At 38.3% G+C, this 19,451-nt stretch overlaps 1 protein-coding gene across 9 annotated transcripts in view; it reads left to right on the forward strand.

Moving 5' to 3' along the window:
• LOC129767542 (liprin-beta-2) overlaps nt 1-19,451 on the forward strand; it is a 144,996-nt gene that overhangs the window by 87,804 nt on the left and 37,741 nt on the right. For 4 of the 9 annotated variants that reach the window (XM_055768547.1, XM_055768548.1, XM_055768552.1 and 1 more), the window contains exon 1: nt 2,901-3,955. The exons of 1 other annotated variant lie outside the window; for it this stretch is intronic. In XM_055768547.1, the coding sequence (XP_055624522.1) occupies nt 3,442-3,955 (514 nt within the window). In that variant the 5' untranslated portion in view covers nt 2,901-3,441. Of the gene's footprint in view, nt 1-2,899; nt 3,956-19,451 lie in introns of those variants that run through there. 4 more of the 9 variants (XM_055768555.1, XM_055768554.1, XM_055768556.1 and 1 more) reach the window with 2 other exon arrangements.

The raw sequence follows: 19,451 nt of genomic DNA on the forward strand, positions 1-19,451 counted from the left end.
ATTAATGTTGTATTTTCAGTTCTGTTTCAAAACATACAAATAAACTTTGTTGTATGACTTGTTAATGAAAGATGAACGTAGATTCCTGTATACTCAGTTTTTCAAAAAACTCGCATCCATAGAAATGAAACACAAATTTATGCATTGTTCGAGAATGAATCAAGCAAACGATTTTCAATTCTTTTTGTTTCAATTAGGTATATGAAGGTTTTAGGGTGCAATAAATGTTTTCACGGTGGTTAAACACTCTACCCCCTCTCCAAGGGGGAGCTGTCATTCAAATGAAAGGCAAATTTCTGCATGACTCGAAAACTAATCAAGAAAATACCAAATTTGGCATGTGAAGATTTTAGGTGGCACGAAACGTTTCTATGGTGAATAGACACTCCTCTCCCCTCTCTAAGGGGAGAAGAGGGGAGCGATCTGTCTTCATTGTATCATATTTTCTGTGTCAAACATTTATTCCATGTAACGGAGAAACATTTTATTTGCAAGTGGTTGAAAAATCTTGAACGATAATTAGTCTGAAATAATCTGATATTATAATGATGAATTTTGGTAGAAGTGCTAGGAATTTTTTAGTAAAAGTTAAATTCAACGGGGTCGATTAGAAGATCAATCAATGAACAGTTCTGTGATTGGACTCATGAACTTGCGCTTAGTAAAAAAAACGTGAATGTTTGATGGTATTGATAACAAAAAACAAATTTTGGGCGGGACGAAGTTTGCCGGGTCAGCTAGTAAGCTATATAAATTGATTCTACCTGTTACCTGTAATACACGGTATGTCTTTATTTGGGAAAAGTCGGGGTGGTCCTAAACCGACCTCCAGTTTTTATATCGTGATTGTTTAACACGTTCACTCTGGCGCTTCCCATCAATGAATAGCACAATCCTGGTTCATCGAGTGGCGCTCACTACAGAGGGAACGCATTTGATTTTGCTATCAGAAACTTTACTAAATTCTTTGTATGCATCCGCGCACATATCTGTGCAAGGGCGTTTATGTTTGCGTGTTGAAGATGACTTTGACTTTGATGTTGACGTTGACTTTGATCGTTGATCGTTGCTCGTTGATGTTTGCGTGTGCATTTGTATGTGCACTTTTTTTTGTATAACTCCACTTACTCTTACTCCGCTGGTAAGCCCATATCGCATGGGTTTTCCATATTTTTTTAGCATTCAATACTACCATCAGCAAACCAGATAAGATTATATCTTATATTATGGAATCTACGTTCATATATTGTTGATAAAACATAGGAGAAAGATAATTTGTTTGTTTTGAAACGGAACTGTAATTAATCAAATTAATCAGTCCGAAACAGCAAAAAGTCACGTGTAACCATGTCACGTCACGTCACGTATTCGACTGAAAACAATCCAATCTAACTAGAAAATATTCTCCAACTGATGATTCTTTTAGGAAATTTTCTTAATTTTACTATAACATCATTTAAAGTTGTGTGCTTTATTCATGAAAACGCAAAAAAAGTGTTTGTAGTGAATCGAAATGTTGTTACGTCACACTGGAATGGATCGTATACTTTTCGTGACGTGACAACAACTTCTGGAGACAGTTGATATTCCTCTATTTGTAGACCGATCTCAACCGAATATTGGGTTGTTGACCTTCATTGTTTGCTCAGAAAAATCCAAGTATAAAAATGTTTGAACCTGTTTTTTCAAATGCTTGTTTCTCATAAATTACAGAATGAAACGTAGGTCTACCCACGGCTCTTCAAACAAGCATTTCATCAATCATTCAATGGTATATAGACAATGAAGTTTGGTTAAGCATGTATAGAGATATCTCAAGAAACATAAAAAAAGTGAAAACCTAAAATATTTTAAACATAATTATGTAATTTTTTAAACTCGCCTCTCTCAAATGTTGGCGTATTAACCGTCATTAAATTTACTTGTAACGAAGAACATAATCTATTGCATGAATTGACCTTACATGGTGTTATACAATATTTTTACTCACAAAGCAGATATATTGATTTCAATTGGATGCGGAAATTGTTTCATTCGATTAAAATTTTAATCAATACAAACAAATGGTCGGTGTTAAGTCAGAGTGGACCAAGTCACAAAATTAAAAATTTCGAGTTATTGATTGCATTAGGTTAAACATTTTGTAAACACATTTTTCAGATTTGGAAAATCAGGCGTACAGCAGGAATAACTTATCGAAATTGTTTTGAACGCTCAATAAAAACCCTTTATAGCACCAAACTTCAAACTCGTTTTTCTCGAAATCATAAAAATGTCACATGGTCCGGTCTGACTTAACACCGACCAAATGATTGCTAAGCTTAGGTAATTCCACATCAACCTTGCGTTATATCATAGATATAAGCTATCCATTTTTTAGACAAATGCTTACCAGTATTTGAGAGTCATGACATTTTCTGTCATTTTTACGCTCATTTAATTATTACATTATCGGGATGACAAAATATGAGCTAAAAATAAATTTTGGGTGCAGTAACGTCACGTCAACGTCAACTATTTTTTTCCAAAAATGTTGCCGACGTCGATGTGAAAATTGATAGTGCCACCAGTTATCCATGGAAAAATATGTAACATTACGTTATTCTACGTTGACGTTTCACAATTCCATAGAAATTGAACAAGGCGTAGACCTAGGCGAATCTTTCCGTCCGTCTGGCATCTCTGTGTATGATCGGTAAGTGATGAGTTTGATTTGCTCAGTAAACACCGTTCATTTCGCTTCTGCGATTGACTCTCTGTCTCGACGTCGTCGTCGTCATCGTCGTTATTCGTGTGCGTCACAACAATCTCGGCGAGGCGCAAGGAGAAAAAAACACATTCAAACGAGCGAGAGCTAGAGAGAAAGAGAAGGTGCGCACTCGCGCCTCTGAGCTTTGGGTCGCGCAGATCGTGAACTGAGCTCACCGGGAACCACAGCGCCGCGCCGTATATCGCGCAAAGTAACTTCGCGAGAAGTTTTTTTTTTCTGCTGCTCGTTTCGTTGTGGGACAATTGCAGGAATATTTATAACGCGACACTGACGGGGTGTCACTTTTGCTCTTTCATCAGCGCCGCTGATTAAATACGACTAGATTGTCCCGTGTGTTATGTTGCGTCGTGTAGTGTTTTCCTGTATGCAGTTTTGTGATGTTAATCCATGACAGGCTATCCGCTGGCCTCTTGAAGTGTGCATATCTCGGCAGAATGGCAGATTAGGACGCAGCAGTGCTGTCTGTGTTTATAAATAAAGCGCCGTAACCAGAATCGGTAGTGAATTGTGTCGGTGGGTGCTTTTATGACTTTTCCGCGTTTTTTGTTGGTGTGATCTCTCCTCCTTGGATTAGTTCAGTCTTAGTCCAAACGGAGCGAGCTCTGGGGGTGTCGAAAGGGAAAACACAGCGGCCTCAACAATAATCTACATAGAAGAGTGGATCTACGACAATGGAGGCCGACGAGATTCATCGTTGCTCTGGTGTTGTTCCCCGTAGTGATTTCACCCGCCTGAGCACCATTCGGGAGCGAAGTAGTCGTAGCAGCAGCGATGATGATTCAGATTTCTTGGATTTCCCCCTTCCCCCGGTCCCTCCCACGAGGGCCACTGATGGGCAGCCACCGAGAAGTGCAGCAGCGTCGGAGTACCTCTACTCGCGGATGGAGGACTTCGACGATGAACCCGAGGCAGTCTCCCGGGAAGATTTGTGTTCGATCGTGAGCAGTACATCTCACAACACGTTGCGTAAAAATTCTTGGAGTGTAACGAGTGGGGGAAGCTCCATCTCCGCCAGTGGCTCGGTGGAAGAGGGTATACTTTATCTGGATGATGTCGAGTATGAGGAACGATCTTCGGCTTACAGAGAGAAGTCACCTATCCTGAGATCGTTATCCATTTCGCCGGAACGTCCGCTGCAGCAGCGCCGAAGAAGACGGCGGAGAATCCGCCGACAGGCGAAAGCAGGTGAATATTATTTTGCATATGAGATGCATCCGGAGGACGATGCTCCGCGATTCGACGATTCTCTGCCATCTCGTCGTCGGCGTCAGTGACCTAGATCAAGTCGGTGGAGCGTAACGCTTGTTACGTTGACTTGAGGAAGTGAAGTGGGTCTATGGGTTGGGTGGAACAGATCATTTGCATGGCACGTGATACTAATGCTTGAGGAGAGAGAAGATTGGAATACGATTGCTTGCGCGGAACGCGTATGTTGCCGCTTTTGGTTGGTTGGCTTAAGATGGGTGTGACCGGGAATAATTTCTAGCAGCACTACGGACGATTAATTGTGCTATTTTTTATGAATTGTTGGGATAAATGGTCTTTTGTTTTCGTTGAATTTGAATGCAGTCCAAAATATGGGTTTGAAATGGCCACACGGTTTTCTATTTTCGTTCCATTTCACATTTGTGGTCCCTGAATAAAAATTTTCGACCTTTCCGTATTTGCTTAACATTAATAAGGTGAGTGACTATATATTCTTCATAGACAGGGTATCTACTTGGTGCTAGGTCCAGATCATAAGGTCGATGCATAAGAAACCTTCCAAACGAGCTCTTCTGATGAGTCACTACTAGGGTGCCAATGAATGTATGGGAAAAATCGACCCTACAAAATTTCAAAAAGTTACCCTATACAAAATGTTTACATTCTCGAAAAAACACCCTATGCCAAATTTCAGCTAAATCGAACTTAAGGGAGAATGGCGCAAAGTGGTCAAAGTTTGTGTTTTTTGAAAATCGGAAATCAGGGTTTTCGAATAAAAAAATTTTGATGCTAAATGTCATAAAATGGCATGAAACGTAGAGATCTAGTGTCATCTCGATTTTTTTTTTGACAAAAATCGGCACTCTGGAACGAATGCGAAATACGGAACACGAAACGAAAAATATGCCAATAAAATTAGTTATCTCGATTTTTTATTCGGAACTTGCTACGAAATGTTGAATCGCACAATAATATACCCTATGCAAAAAATTAGCTCATTCGGACTTCTGTAACTGGTGTCGCAGACGTTAAAATTGTAGTTTTTTTGAAAACCGAAAAATCACCGGAAATCGGATTTAGAAAAAAAATTGATGCCAAGTGTCTTAAGAATGCATGACACGTTGAGATTTACAGTTATCTCAAAAAAAATTTTTTTTTTAATATCGATTTTTCAGAAAGAAAAATGACCAAGTGCCAAGTGCCAAAAAAACCCGACGTGGTCAGGTTCGAAAATCGCGAAATCGTTGAAAATGGCCAAATCGACCGTGTGCAGCGTTCTCAAACGTTTCCGTGAGATGCATACTATCGATCGGCAGGTTCATTCCAAGCGTCATAGTGAAACTAAGGATCGGAAACTGCATTTGGTGTTGAGAGCGATCAAGGCAAACCCAGGGCAGTCGGATTATGACATCGCCAATAAATTCAATGCCGACCGGTGCACCGTCAGAAGGATTCGTCGGCGCGAAGGAATACTATCTTATCGGGCCAGTAAGCAACCAAACCGGACATTGAAGCAGAATGTAGTAGCCAAAGGACGTGTCCGGAAGTTATACAACAAGGTTCTAACGAAGTATGACGGATGCATCCTCATGGATGACGAAACGTACGTGAAGATGGATTTTGGGCAGCTTCCAGGCCAAAAATTTTATGAAGCCACTGGTCGGGGTGATGTCCTCGGCAAGTTCAAATTCGTTTTTGCCGATATGTTTCCAAGAAAGTGTTTGATCTGGCAAGGTATTTGCAGCTGCGCACGAAAAACCCCGGTTTTTGTGACAAACAAGGCCATGGACTCCAAAATGTACAAGGAGGAGTGCCTGAGAAAACGTATTCTTCCGTACATTAGATCTCACAAACGACCAGTAAAGTTTTGGCCAGATTTGGCAAACTGCCACTACAGCAAAGAGGTACTACAGTGGTATCGAGACAACGGGATGGATTTTGACGAAAAGGACATCAACCCACCCAACTGCCCTCAATTCCGCCCTATCGAAAAATATTGGGCTATTGTCAAGCAGAAGATGAAGAAGAATGGTAGGACGACTCGGGATGCAACTGAGATGAAGAGATGGTGGAACAAAATGGCCGCTGAGGTCAGCGAACAGGGTGTCCAAACTATGATGAGTGGTATTCGCCGAAAAGTTTGAGATTCTATCAGAACCACATCGGAATATTTTTTTGTTATTTTTCCTTTAAAGTGCAATAAAAGACCTACATTTTGAGTACATAACATTTTTATTTCGTTCACATAGCTCCGAGATAGACCCGTTTTAATGCGTCCAGATTTAAGATGAACTATGCTTTAGTCACTAGACATGTGGCCTGGCGTTGTCCTGATGGAAGTCAACATCTTATCTGTTGGTCAAAACTGAACTTTTCTTGTCAATCGCTAGCTTCGAACGGCTAACAGCAAGGATCCGAATACAGTGTTTGGCCAATCGGAAGCAGATCATAATAAATGATTCCTTTTCAGACCCACAGAAGAACCCTCCTAGCCGCTAGTCTGAACACTGTTGGAGCTGCGTCATCTCGCTTTGGTCATGCTTTGGTTTTCTCACAATGTTGTCGTGATAGAAATTCTAACAGGGTCATAATGTTTGTTTGGGTGAATTGGTGTGACATCCGAACATCAACCTTCTATTTGAATCCAGATTTGAGTAAAGACTTAAACATGTTTTTGGCTGATCTTGAGCTGATAGCTGACATTTTCAACGATGGGTTTACCTGTACTAGGTGTATATTTAACATCAACCATTCCCTGAACGGAATGATAAAGCTACAATTGCACGTAATTGCAGCTGTTATTGGCCATTATCAGAAGAAAACTGTGCAATGTATCGATTTTTCTCTCTTTGGGCTTAATTTTTTCCACTCATAACAGAGTGAACCAAACAAAAAAAATATATCTTCGTTTTTTTTTTCATTCCATCCTTCCAGTGAACATAAATCTGAAATTGCTTCATCGATACATTATGAGATATCGCTAACTACAGTAGCCTACCGGAAAATGATGGATTTCTTTTCCCCTTAATATTTTCTTTTTTAATTATAGTATTTCATGAGGCGCTGTTTGAATATTAATGTTTCGAAATGACATGTAGTTTGTGTTCTACAAGCAATTGGAATAATACTTTCATCTACTGATATCGAAGCTGATATGGAGGTGACAACACCAGAAATGATAAGAAAAACCGTAATATTATGTTAAACGGGCTGACCCAATGAACTTCTCACAGAATTTATTTTTCTGTACGCGATCTATATCCGCGGTATATAATTTCATTTTTAACATACAAACTTGACGCAGACTAAGACGCGTCAAATCTGATACTGACTGTTTAAATCCGTTGCTTCGTACTCAAGTTAAATTGTGAGGAACGGACACCAAATCATTTTTATGTATATAGACCAGCGGAACTCAACCTTTTTTTTTCATAGGGCCACAAACACGTATTGGTCATGGTGTCGCGGGCCGCAAAATAAATAAATAGAGAAGAGTGGTGTCTAAGACACTACCGCATTTACATTCACATACACTGTTGATTGCTCGCTGTCTAGAACACTGAAACTGGAATATTGAACATATTTATCTAAGTAGTTCTTCAGTATCTCTTAGCAAAATATCATATCCAACGCAGAACTATGCTGAAGACGCAGAACGGCTACAGCAAATCTGAATCGAATCTTTTGTATTGTGGTGGCGGAGGCGAATGCAATAACATCGAAACAAATTTTCACCTTCACTTTTCTACCGAAGAACATAACTATCAACGCTGAAAAATACCTTACGTACCTTAACCCGGAAATAATAAATGGAATCACGAAAATTGAATGATTGATTGAGAAGAATAGCATATAAGTCATTCACGATTTATCAGTCATCCAGATACTGACCGGTCGGTCGGCAGCAAGGCTTTCCAAATGATATTTCTCAAGGTCGAGTTGTTCAGTTTAGTTTTTCAAAACTGTCTTTTTCAAGGCTAATCGCCTGTAACTTAAGAAAGCTTAAAGCCTTTATAATTAAAAACATCTTCATAACATCAATAATTTTAAGCACACTCCTCAATTCACAGAAACTTCCTTCAGCCAAAAATAAATATATAATATATTTTTAGAAGGCATCGAAATTTCTAAAATAACTCTCAAGTCGAAATTTTCAGTGGCCCTAAAAACGACCGATGGGTTTGTGTTGTTTTGCAGCTTTTGCAGACGCACTTGAAGATGGTTGATTCATGATTCATTCTTGTTCTCGCGAGAACAATACACGCACTCACTGCGCGTGTCTGAGGCGAAAAAAATGTTCACAGTGGCAAAATAGAAACTGAGGTTGGCCAGGGCGAGCACAATAGTTAAAAAAAAACTTTCACTGGCAGTCAACGATATGCATTGACAAATCTTGACTAAGATGGACTTTCTTTCTATACTTTCTTGTCTATACGTATGAGTATCTGATATTTATAGATTTTTGTGATTTGAATAGTTTGCTTTCGAAGCAGTTTTGAGCTACTGAAACAAATTTTTGGTTCAATGAATAACCAATGAAAACCAGCTGTTTATCTTTCGAATGAAGAGATTGATATTCACGCTTTGTTCAACCGACAAAGAGGTATTGACGCTCAAAATTTTGTACCTCAAACGAAACGCTGTCGTTTAAGGAATTTTAAACTTACACCCCAGTATAGATTCACATATGATGTGATGCAAAAATACAGAGGCATTTGTCGCCAGACGACATGCAAATAGAAATGGTGCCTCCACCGAATGGTTGAAGCGAGACGACTTGAATGATGATGACGATGATGTTTTTAATTATAGAGGCTTTGATATTCATCAGTTCATTCGCCTTTAGCCTTGAAAAAGACCAATTCGGAAAACTGAACTAAACACTCGGCCTTGAGAAAGATCATTTCGAAAGCTCCGCTGTCGTCTGGTCGGTAGCTAGATGACTGATGAATTGTGAGTACTGTAATTAGAAGTCATGGATGGCTTGTTTATACTCAATGAATAGAATGAATAGAATTGTCCGTAGAACGAATGCTGCATTTACATTTCGAGCGACCGATTTACGCTCGTCAGGTTAACAGTGATATTCAAACCATCAAAATACGTTCATAGCTAAAATAATTATCAACGTTAAAATTATTTCATAAAAAAAAACATTTCTGATTTGACGACCCTACGTAGTAATGACGACGTAGTATTTTGTTAAAAAATAAGTAATGATTTCATATTCATATTTTAATTTCCATATTTTAGATAGATATTTAATCTAATAATACCACTTAACTAGGCAACTAACTAATGTGTAATAATGTGTAATGTGTTAAACTCCATTATTCTCATCTCATGTTTCCTAGATGATTTAAGTTTTCGTGATTGTTACACATACACATGTGTTTTGTCCACTACATGGTAACGGGCCAGACGGTTCGCAGGTTGAGTATAGCTGATATAGACGATAGAAATGTTCAAAGAATGTGAAAAACATAGATCTGTAGGATTATTTATAAATGACGTTAATTTTTTTTAAGATGCAAATAACACGCTTTCTGCAGAAGGCATAGATTTTTTATTTACAATACATACCTGTACGTGATTTGAGAGTCTAGTGTTAATAAAAATACAGGGTACCGTAAACCGGGGGCAAATTGATCACTAATTTCAGAAAAATGTGAATATTTCCGATTTTTTTTGCTAGATTTATACCCAATTAAATAAGGTTAATTGGGTTTCGTATTAATTCCTTCTAAAATAGAAGGAAGAAACCCCGATTTTCGGTGATTTTTCGGTTTTCAAAAAACTCAAATTTCAACGTCTGCGACACTAATAAGTGAAGTCCATAATGAGCTAATATTTTGCATTGGGTATATTATCGTGCAAATCAACATTTCGGAGCAAGTTCCGAATGAAAAACTAAGATAACTATTTTTATTGGCAACCAAAACCATACTTTTCGTCTCGTATACGAAAAAAAACTCCCAGAGTGTCGATTTTCGACAAAAAAAAATCGAGATGACACTAGATCTCGACGTTTCATGCAATTCGAAGACATTTGGCATCAATATTTTTTTTCGAAAACCCCCTTGGGTGATTTTTTGATTTTCAAAAAACTCAAACTTTGACCGCTTTGCGCCACTCTCCCTTAAGTCCGATTGAGCTGAAATTTGGCATAGGGTGTTTTTTCGAGGTGGTGAACATTTTGTACATCGTAACTTTTAGAAATGTTAGGGTTGATTTTTTCTCATACATTCATTGGCATCCTAGTATATGACCATAGTAATATAACCCTCTACAACCCAACTCCGTCTTTAGACGGGCTTCGCGGATTTTCTTTTCAAATTATTCAGACATTATTTTCAATGTTCACCCCCACTAGAACGTCTTTAAAATGTTTTGATCTATCACACATACACATTGGTTTTATGCTGGCAGCTTTCTGCTAGGAGTATTTTATGTTGAAAGTCGGAAATTCGAGATTAAAGTGGAATGGTTTTTTTTGGACAAATAGAAAATTTGGGCTTAGAGGAACAAGAGTACAAAATAAGAGACACTTCGCAAATAAGCACACATCAAAATATCTCCTTGCATTTTATAATGTGGTGTAACATTCTTGCGCATTTGTGTGACAGTACCAGTGGTTGTGTGAAACATCCTTACAATCCAGTCTGCCTTGGTTCAATCACGGCTTGGCATCGTTTGGGTTTTTCTTTGGGAACAATTCCAAGCTGACATTCAGACAGAGAATGAGAAGTCTGTTCGATACATATATACATTTTAACACTCTTAAAAACTTTGTGCATTTAACTCTGCAACACAATAAAAAGCATCTTTTTTGTCAAGTACGATATATTTCCTGTCAACGCTAGTTTGGATGTGCATTTGCAAAGTTAAGCCATCTCCCGTCATTGGGCATAACTCATTGCAGTACAGGATTCGATTTGGTGCATCAAATCCATAAGCTCCATTCGAACAAATTTGCAATCCCATTCTCATAATTTCACAGTTTAACACGTGTTAACTCGAAACGCCGCTGTTGTAAACTGAGTAACATAGTATGTGTGCCCGGTTGTAGAGTGTTCGGGAACCATTTGAGAAGCTGAGATTGTCAACGCTGTTGCTATCCCGAAGCGGCTCTTGTTCTTGATAAAATCATTGTATTTAAAGCGTTTGGATCAATTTTTACAGGTGGAACAGGTTCTTCATCCATTTGATTCAAAGTTAAAGAAGTTGCACATTTTTCCCATTTGTCAGGTAATTCGTGAATGCTACGTCAAAAAAAATGGGTGGGTTATATCTATGATATAACCGCAAGGTTGACGTGGGACTACCATGTGGTTGGTAATATTTTGTTTGTATTGATCAAATTATTGATTGAATGAAACAATTTTCGAATTCAATTGAATTTAACATATTTGCTTTGTGAGTAAAGAATTGAAACAAATATCAAAAATACCCCTGACTTGCATTTGTCTGCAATGTCGATTTCCTCAGACACCTTGCTTTTGAAGTCTGTGTTAGGGAACACATTTCGATGGGAACAAACGTTTCACCAACATTCATGTATTTTCAATGCCGATTTTCGGGCTGCTTCGTTTGGAATTATGTGTAGGGGAACAGTATGTCGGGTCAATCAAAACGAGGCAGTTAGGACGTTTCATTAACGCTTAACATTTTACAGGTTATTCAATTCAATTGTGATAGATGCGTAGAAGTATTTCCTATCGAATGATACAAACATCTTTCCGATCAATTATGAAATGTTTGAGTTGTAAGCATTCGAAATCTTTCATTTTTCCCTGCATGTTCTGTGTTTAGGTTTTCATTTTACCCCCCATATATTCCGGTTAAACGTAGTCCCACTTCAAAGAGTTTTTTGAGCCAAACCAGTCACCGAGTCATGTTCACCCATTTTCAAAAGAATTGAAGCTCAGCTCAACGAGTGCGTATTCCATCGATGAAAAGCAACGCTGATCGGAAGGGGCCAAGTCTGGTGAATAAACCACATGCAGTAGTTGATCCCAATTCAGCTCTCAATCCATCTCCCTGATCGGTCTTGCTCAATGTGACTGAACATTGTCATCAAGAAAAACCCCTTTGTGTTGCCTTTGCTTGCATTTCAGTAGTTTTTGGAACAGATTTCTCGGTTCAATCCGATCAATTGTTTTCGGTAACGTTAACTTTTAACAGTTTCACCGATTTTTGGTGATTTTTGGTTCCAGGAACACTTTTGGTGCTTTTTTTGAAAAATCCATTATCGATTCGTAAGGACAGAAGCGGACCAGGAGAAAAGTTCATTGTCGGTCCCCTATTTTGATCGGGGCTCGACGTGTTAGGTATGTATATTCGTCAAGACAATGTGTTTGTGCGATTGTTCCTCGCACTACACGATTCTATACTTTTACTTTTATTACTTTTACCTATACTTTTACTTTTACCTATACCTATACTATACTTTTGAATGGATAAATGATGAAAACAAAATTACTGTTTACATAAATGAAATAGAAGGCACAAATTGGATTCCTGCGTCCTGCCGACAGAAACACAATTTTCGTACGGATTAATTGTTACCCATTCTCAACGCATCAATCTTAACAAACGTCACTGCTTCTCGACTAGGGAGAGAAGGGAAATGAAAGCAGTTGGTCGTAAACATAGTTTTATCTTCCGCCAGCCGTTTCGACCGCAGCTCGACATAAATCGATGCAGCGAGTGAAATAGAAATTCGATCCATTCGCTGTCTGGCAGTACCATACGCAATTGTTTCCAAATCGAAAGAATCCTTGGCTTTTGGATGTATGTACAAATAAATTTGGACATACATACACACACATACGCACGCACATCTAAATTTTGTTAGCCAAAATCAGTATCCGCTGCTACGCGCGGGTCGGCAACGAAAAGTTGGCAGAAATATTTTCCGAGCGATGCCAAGAGCTCGACTAATTTACTGCTAATTAGAGCGCGCGAATTACAATACACCTGATTTGTTCCGTCCGCCCGTTGATTTCCGCCAAGAGCAGAACATTTCGGCAGGTGTTTTTTTCGTTTTCTTCTTCTCTTAACGCTTTCCATTGTTTATTTGTCGGACTACACGTTCGTTCGTTCAAAACCGCTGAATTATTGCATTTGATGCTGCAATCAATAATTCCATAGATTGGGGAATAATTCGCTGCCCCGACACCATAAATGAAACATGTTCTTCGAAGAATCATATTTACGGCCGATTGCATCTTGTTTTTCCCGGGGCGCTTGGAGGTGTTATTTGTCTAATTTATTTCTCACATTTGACGCTAATTATTTTCCGGTTATTGCGCGATTGTTGTTCTCCTTTACACGAAGTTACCACCTGTTGTTGATGTGCAGTCCTTCGTGTTTGCTCAACCCCACCAAGTGGCACACTTGACTCGTCGTCAACAAGACCTGATTTCTGTTTGTCAATGACTGTATCACGATTTCCGATTTGTTGTACCGCCGCACTTCATTGTTTTTCCGATCTCTGGCCCCCTCCAATCAAACGTCAATCAGTATCACTGATGAGTCTTTGGTAGTCTTTGTGCTCTCGTTTGCAGCCTCCGCAATTTCTTCCATCTGGTTTGATTTAATTAACGAACTTCATCGCAGGAGCACACATCGGTACAATGTTTATTGATCTGAGCTCGTCGTCCACTGGTGATGGTATTGAATGTGCGGGGCCGAGCCAATCTGGACCAATCTGATTCGCGGGTGAGTGAGGGGTTGAAGCGGGGGCGGCCCATTTGATTAGCCTCATATCGGCTTTCTTGGGGCTTCGATGTATTACGCGGCAGCGCGACAATGTCTTTCCAGTGGGCAACAATAACAACAACAGCAATGACAATGGCCGTTATTGGACAACATGCTTCCACACAGATGTTATCGGTTGTTGGTAGGAGCTTAATGTGTGTGTATTCGGTTGTAATCTGGAGAGCAGCAAACAAAACAAATGTGTTTGCATTGTTTGTTTTGATGTCGTGCTATCGATTTTCACGACTATGACGAAGGACATCCCAAATTTGAATTATTTATTATTTTGAAGCCGTTGTTACTGCCTTATAACTGTTTTATGGTCGATCTTTTGCTCCTGGGCGATGCTACGGTCAATTTCGATTTTTTTTTCTGTGAGTTTATCGACAATTTCGATCACAGGCATGCCTGGGCGAGGTGCATCTTTAACATCAAGAATGCCTGAATGTCATCGACAAAATCGAAATTAGCTGTTACAATATCGGCACCATAAACACCATTTACAATATCTTCGGTTTGGCTTGCATTTTCACATTTCTCAAAGAAGAACTATAAAAAAGTACCGATTTTTCTCTTTTTTTTCCAAAATATATATTTTAATCAAGGCTCATATGGCGTTAGCCTCACCGGGCCGGGAGTCCAATACTTTGACAATTTTTCTTATTATCTATGTTAGTAATATGTAACTGATTACTCGCGGTTGGCTCGAGGTTAGTATTACAAGTGTTTTCGTAATTGGGATGTTGTTGTCTCCAATGCTCTGTACGTGTGCCCGACACGGGATACTTCCTATTGGGATGTAGCTGACCATTAATCAGCAACGCCCCCCTAGTCTGTACCCCATATCTAGCGTGGTGCGTCTTCTCGACTCGAGGAATCCAGGATAGAATAGTCACTAGCCGGCGCAAACATCAGCTCGTGTAGAGTTGTCATGAGCGGTACAACCTTTGGCTCTTGTTGAATGATCAGTGGACTGCACAACCTTTGGCCCGTGCATCTGTAAAGAGTGTGTGTATGTATTGCCGCGACTAAGTAAAAGTTTATCGATCGGATAGGAGGGATATGAAACGGGGACACAACGAAGGAAACATCATTAAACGTTGACTTCGGCGTTTCTGAGGAACAGGTATAGATGAAGCAGAAGATCAGGATCACGGCTACCTAAGATATCCCGGACGGGGATATCCGATTGTCTGCCTTTTGCTCTCAGTGCTCTAGAGAGCTGAGAGCGAGCAGCATGGAACCGGATAAACGACCAGACAACATACTCGATGTCGTGGTAGCCATCGCCACAATCACAAAGATTGTTTGCTGCGAGCCCAATGCGATAGAGATGCGCGTTGAGGTTGTAGTGATTGGACATAAGCCGAGATATCACGCGAATGAAATCACGACCTACATTCAATCCCTTGAACCATGCTCTCGTCGAGACCTTAGGGATAATCGTGTGTAACCAATGACCGAACTCATCTTCACTCCACATGCGCTGCCAACTTACGAGTATGTGCTGACGAGGAATGTGAAAAAATTCGTTATAAGCAATTTGCCTTTCAAAAAGTGTTCCTTCTGAAGCGCCCACCTTAGCTAGCGAGTTCGCCTTTTCATTCCCCGGAATCGAGCAATGAGAGGGAACCCATGCTAAGGTAATCTTGAATAATTGTACGACCAAAACACTCAATAGTTGTCTTATTCTTGTAAGGAAATAAGATGAGCGTTTATCAACTTTCATTGAGCGGATTGCCTCTATTGAGCTGAGACTGTCTGAAAAAATAAAATAATGGTCGATGGGCAGTGTTTCAATGATCCCTAGAGCATAGGCACTGGAATTTTCATTGAAGATGCCGAAGCCAGTGGACCCGTTTATGAATGAACCGTCAGTAAACAACATTTTATCAGATCTAACTTTACCCCCATATTTTGCCGAAAATATCGGTGGAATAGAATCTGAGCGTAGATGATCTGGAATTCCATGGATTTTTTGTCGCATGGACAGATCAAAAGTGACAGAGGAATTGCAAAAGTATGGGAAGCAAACTTGGTTGGAGATGCCTTGTGAAGGGTGCACGTCAGGGGTAAGGTACTCATGGTATAAAGACATAAAACTTGACTGAGGAGTCAGTTGGAGTAGATTTTCGAAGTTATCAATCACTAATGGATTCATGATCTTGCAACGGATGAGAAATCTGTAAGATAATTCTGTGAACCGAAGAGTAAGCGGGGGTACTTCTGCCAATACTTCGAGACTCATCGTATGTGTCGAATGCAAACACCCCATGGCTATACGCAAGCAACGATATTGTATCCTCTCCAGCTTGAGAATATGAATCCTGGCAGCTGATCGGAAGCAAAAACTGCCATATTATAACACTGATAATATCGTTGTTTTGTATAACTGAATGAGGTCTCCTGGATGGGCACCCCACCATGTTCCGGTTATTAATATACATATTTTTCTCTTTGTTGACTTCCATTGTTAATACCCTGCAACTCACAACTGAAAGGAACAAAAGGTTGTTTTAGTTGAAATGTCACCATGACAACGAGCATAACCTTGAAATTGTTTGATTGATACTATACGAGACATCGAACACTACAACCATCTACCAAGAAAATAAAGGATTTCTTTTCCATCAACCTAATATTATTGTCGTACTTTTCAAAAACTTAACAAGCCTCATCGACATAAGTTCATAAATTCATACAAGATTGGAAAAACGGTACGTAAAAAACGCATATGCACATATATTCGATTTAATAGGAGGCAGTCATGATCAAATTCAAGTCGAAACATGCACCTTATATTTTACTATATAACAAATTCCCAAATTCTGAAAATCTTGTCTTTCGAATGATATGATTATCATACTACTTCGTTCAGCCGGCAAAGAGCTTTTAACGATCAAAATCTTGCAACTCCGACGTAACCGTTTGTTTCTGAAGCTTATAACTTACATATCGGTACATAAATAAAAGGCGTAATCCCAAATCAAAATCAATGCGGAAGCAAACTTTGCACTGTACACTTTTCTTTGTGCATATTGTGAGAACGCTTTGTGAAGCGTCATCGGAGCTTGAATGATAATACACTCATCTATTCATTTAATTCAAGAGATAACAAAGTGATTACATAGTTAAATAAAGTGAACTAAAGTAAAGGGGTTGAATAAGAATTTACAAAATTCCTAGTTCACCTACGCGCGTAGCGTAACCATACATTTTTACTGTTTATGAAAAAGTAACAGAGTAGATACTAAAACATGTTTCAATATTTTTCAATTTTTTTTTTAAATAACTCCTGGAAACTTGTTACCAAAAATTTAAAAACGTTCGATTTTCGCGACGTATTACACAAATATTTCACTAAGAGGATTGAGGATATCCTAAATTTACAAATTCCTCAATGAATAATAAATCGTCACAATATCACAGCCACGGAAGAAGCCAATGTCGACGATGCAAGAACAGTTCATTACCTTCTGTGAAAAAAAAATCCGTTTGAAAATCAACGAACGTGGAGATTTAGGGGTTCAACTTACCAATATTCTGATTCAGGCAGATTGGCAGAAAATCAGCAGATTCATCCATCTCACTTTTTTTTAATGTTTTTTATCTTTACTTTGCTATTTTTCAAAATTAATAACCTACTTAAGTATTTGTTTTTGTGAATATGTTGTATTAATAATTGTTAATTACACTTGATACTTACCGAATTTAATGTCTATTTACTTTGTTGAATTTCGTTGAGAAAATGATGTCAAGTTACTTTAACCTTTATAAGGCCGTGGTAACTATATTGTCACCTACAAAAATATTTTTTCGCCGCACTTAGAATATTATTTCAATATGTTGCTTACCCAAAGACTTCTGAAGGTATTTGGCAATACTCCAATTTTTTGAGGTAGCTAGAAATGAAGGATATTAATTTACGAGTCATATTTATGTAAAAAAAACCGCGACTTTAGAGCACCGACAGCAAATTCTGTTGAAATTAGTTGAAAATGCAACAAGTTGATAAGTTTTTCACTGTATTCGTTTTTTAAATTTTCTTGCAGTTTTTTTAATAAAATAAATGGTGTATTTGATGAAAAATTCAAATTTTCAATTTTGTCTATACTATAAGTCTGTAAAAAAAGTTCTTTTGCTGCACTTGAAATATTGTTTTAATTTTGGCATAACCAAAAGCGCAATTGAGTGAGCTTACAAGGCAGCGTCAGTATTTTTGGGGTTAATGGGCCGTGACAACGATATTGCCACCATTTTTTTTCAACTTTTTCAATAGTTAATTTTTTTATCAAAGGCAAATATGTGTTTTTCCTCATTCAAGGATTATATACTCTGAAGTTTGAATCAATACCTTGCCTAGTTTCCTCGGTCTTATAAAGGGTTAATGAACAGCAAAGTTTTTCAATTGTTAAATATTTCATATGATTGAAGAAGTTTGCTATAGGGGTCTAAGGTATCACTTCATTCAGGAAAAGGGGTCTCTTGCACAAAATAGTTTGAGAACCCCTGATCTAAATCGTAAATCTTCGGTTGGATACCATTGAAACTGAAGACGTATTATTTGATATTGTAACACATGATAAAATAAGCTGTTTATGTAACTGATTATTATAAAAATAAGTAAATTATACTGACTGGTTATTTAAAGTCTTATTTTGTTTACTGACACCAACATTATGAGTAAATGTTGAGGACGTTGAATTATTCGACGTCGAATTTGATGAGTGATAATGCTAAGAAACACTATTATATATATTTTACTACTAATTTGATTGTTTCATTATCTACTTCAAAATTCAAATGCAGAAATTCCAATAATTATAACATAAAAAACCAAATTGCTTATCTACGTTCATCGCAGGGCAGCAAACAGAGAATAGTAACTATATAAGCAGCGTTTCAATGGTTTCAATGGATATTCATCTATTAAGAAATGCTAAGTGATAAGGACTATCATGAAAGGCATGTTTGGACTCTTCAAAGAATGTAATTCAAATGTAGATTTAGCTTATAGCACATAATACTGGTGATTGTAGATTTTTGAACGATGTATGAAAGTTGTATGGAACAGTATTTTTTTCGAAAACGTTCGAAAATATTTTCGAACAAAAAATGTTTGTTCTCATGTTGAGCATACGTATTACATTATGTAGAATGCGAAACAGCGAAAAAGTCGATTTTGTTCATTTTGTCGTTTACGTCTCCTATACAAACATGTTCAGTATAGTACTCTTTCGGTTTTTCCAAAATAGGCCTCAGTTTCGGTAGAGCATTCTCTTCAGGTATGCGAAAAGAACATAGTCGCTGGGGTCTGAGATCTGAAGAATACGGTGGATGTGGAAGCAATTCGAAGCCCAATTCATGCAATTTTGCCATCGTTTTCATTGATTTGTGATTTTAACATTTTTTTTGCACAATAACAGAAGTTGCTTCACTTTCAATGGTGTAACTCACGAACCAATCGACTGATTATTGTCAAATTTTGACACGTATTCATTGAAAGGTGGTGCTTTGTGATAGTCAAGTAGATTTTTGCAAGAGGCGCCGTCTAGACGTCAAACTTATGAACCTTTTAGCCGAACTGTTATAGTGTCTTCAATGCTCAAAAAAAGGAAAAGTTAGATTTTTGATCTGTACGGAAAATGAGTTAAATGTTCTTTTAGATGTCGTAAAATTACAATTTCAATTGCTTATGGCCCTTGAACTTTGA

Source organism: Toxorhynchites rutilus, chromosome 2 (genome assembly GCF_029784135.1).
Source record: "Toxorhynchites rutilus septentrionalis strain SRP chromosome 2, ASM2978413v1, whole genome shotgun sequence".
NCBI classification, from domain to species: domain Eukaryota; kingdom Metazoa; phylum Arthropoda; class Insecta; order Diptera; family Culicidae; genus Toxorhynchites; species Toxorhynchites rutilus.